General features: G+C 32.1%; 1 protein-coding gene across 1 annotated transcript; it reads right to left on the bottom strand.

Moving 5' to 3' along the window:
• Positions 1 to 252: 252 nt before the first annotated feature.
• Positions 253 to 992, bottom strand: LOC101490213 (uncharacterized). Its single transcript, XM_004508968.4, has 2 exons — positions 833 to 992; positions 253 to 746 (listed from the first exon to the last, which is right to left on the bottom strand). The coding sequence occupies exons 1-2, from the start codon at positions 923 to 925 to the stop codon at positions 489 to 491; spliced, it is 351 nt and encodes a 116-aa protein (XP_004509025.1). The 5' UTR covers positions 926 to 992; the 3' UTR covers positions 253 to 488.
• Between the last annotated feature and the right edge of the window lie 225 nt (positions 993 to 1,217).

Raw genomic sequence — 1,217 nt, 5'->3', positions numbered from 1 at the left:
TGATATCTTAATTTATTCTTCTATTTACAAAAATAAAAATATCATCGTGAATATTGTAAACTTTTATAACATACCAAAGTGAATTTTTAAACCAATTTTTGAATTTTATCAAACTTTGATAAAAATCAAATTAAACATTAACAATAGATCTGACTCAAATTTAATATTTTCAATATAAATTAAATTCAAATCTTACAAAACCTAATTTTTAGAGTATTTCCGTAAGCCTGAATAAGGCTCTCATTTGAGATATGAGGTTCAAAAACTATAAATTCTTCAATCCATTTAGAGATCATAGTTCTACAATATTTTTTGAGATGGATATACTTAATTAAATAATATCATAAGGTACTACTCGATCGAAACTATACTAGAGGAATCAAAATTTGAATTGCCATCCTCCTCAAATACATATATAAAAGAAATTCCAAGAAGGATTATAACGTGGAAGCTGGATTGAAACACAGAGAGAAGACATATACATGTGATTATATGTGGTTGTTTGGTGGAAGGTTTCCTCCTCCTGGTGGATAAGTTGGAAAAGTGGTTCCAGGTTTGGAAATTGACCCAACTGGTTGAGCTTCATGGTGACCACCGTAATAATGTGACTGTTTCGCGCTAAGCTTCTCTGCTGCATGCTTCGCTTTAGCTTCATGTAGTTCCATCTTTGCTTTAGCTTCTTTAGCCTTTGCACGCTCATGCGCTATCACTTTCTCCTCTTCTGTTCTTGCCATTGCTTTCTCTGTCTGTATTATTATTATTATTATAAATAAATTAAAAATATATCATGTATTATTATTTTAAAAATTAATTAAATAATTTTAAAGAATACCTTCTCGTCTATTTTGGCTTTATAGATGTCGGCGTGCTCCTTGGCAGCACTAGCAGTGTTTTTCAGCTTCTCCATTGTACTTGTAGATTGCATATTCTTTGGGTTTGCTTGTCTATCTCTATCACAAGTGTTTAACGAATAGTGTGTGTAATCGGTGTTAGTTTGATGGCTATTTATATGTATCCATTATTGAGAATGGAAGATTGGATCAACACAAAAGATAAATATCCCTCAAATATTCCTTCCACGTGGAATGGAACAGAGGCACCACTTGTTCAACATGCCGAGTTATTCCGTCCACTGCCTGCCACGTTCATAGGACAGCTATAAATAATACTATTTATACTCATACCACTTGTTGTAAAATACTATTTTAGTCTAGTCT

Source organism: Cicer arietinum, chromosome 7, assembly GCF_000331145.2.
Source record: "Cicer arietinum cultivar CDC Frontier isolate Library 1 chromosome 7, Cicar.CDCFrontier_v2.0, whole genome shotgun sequence".
NCBI lineage: Eukaryota > Viridiplantae > Streptophyta > Magnoliopsida > Fabales > Fabaceae > Cicer > Cicer arietinum.
Note: the sequence above shows the minus strand (reverse complement) of the source record. Positions and strands in the feature narration are given on the sequence as shown.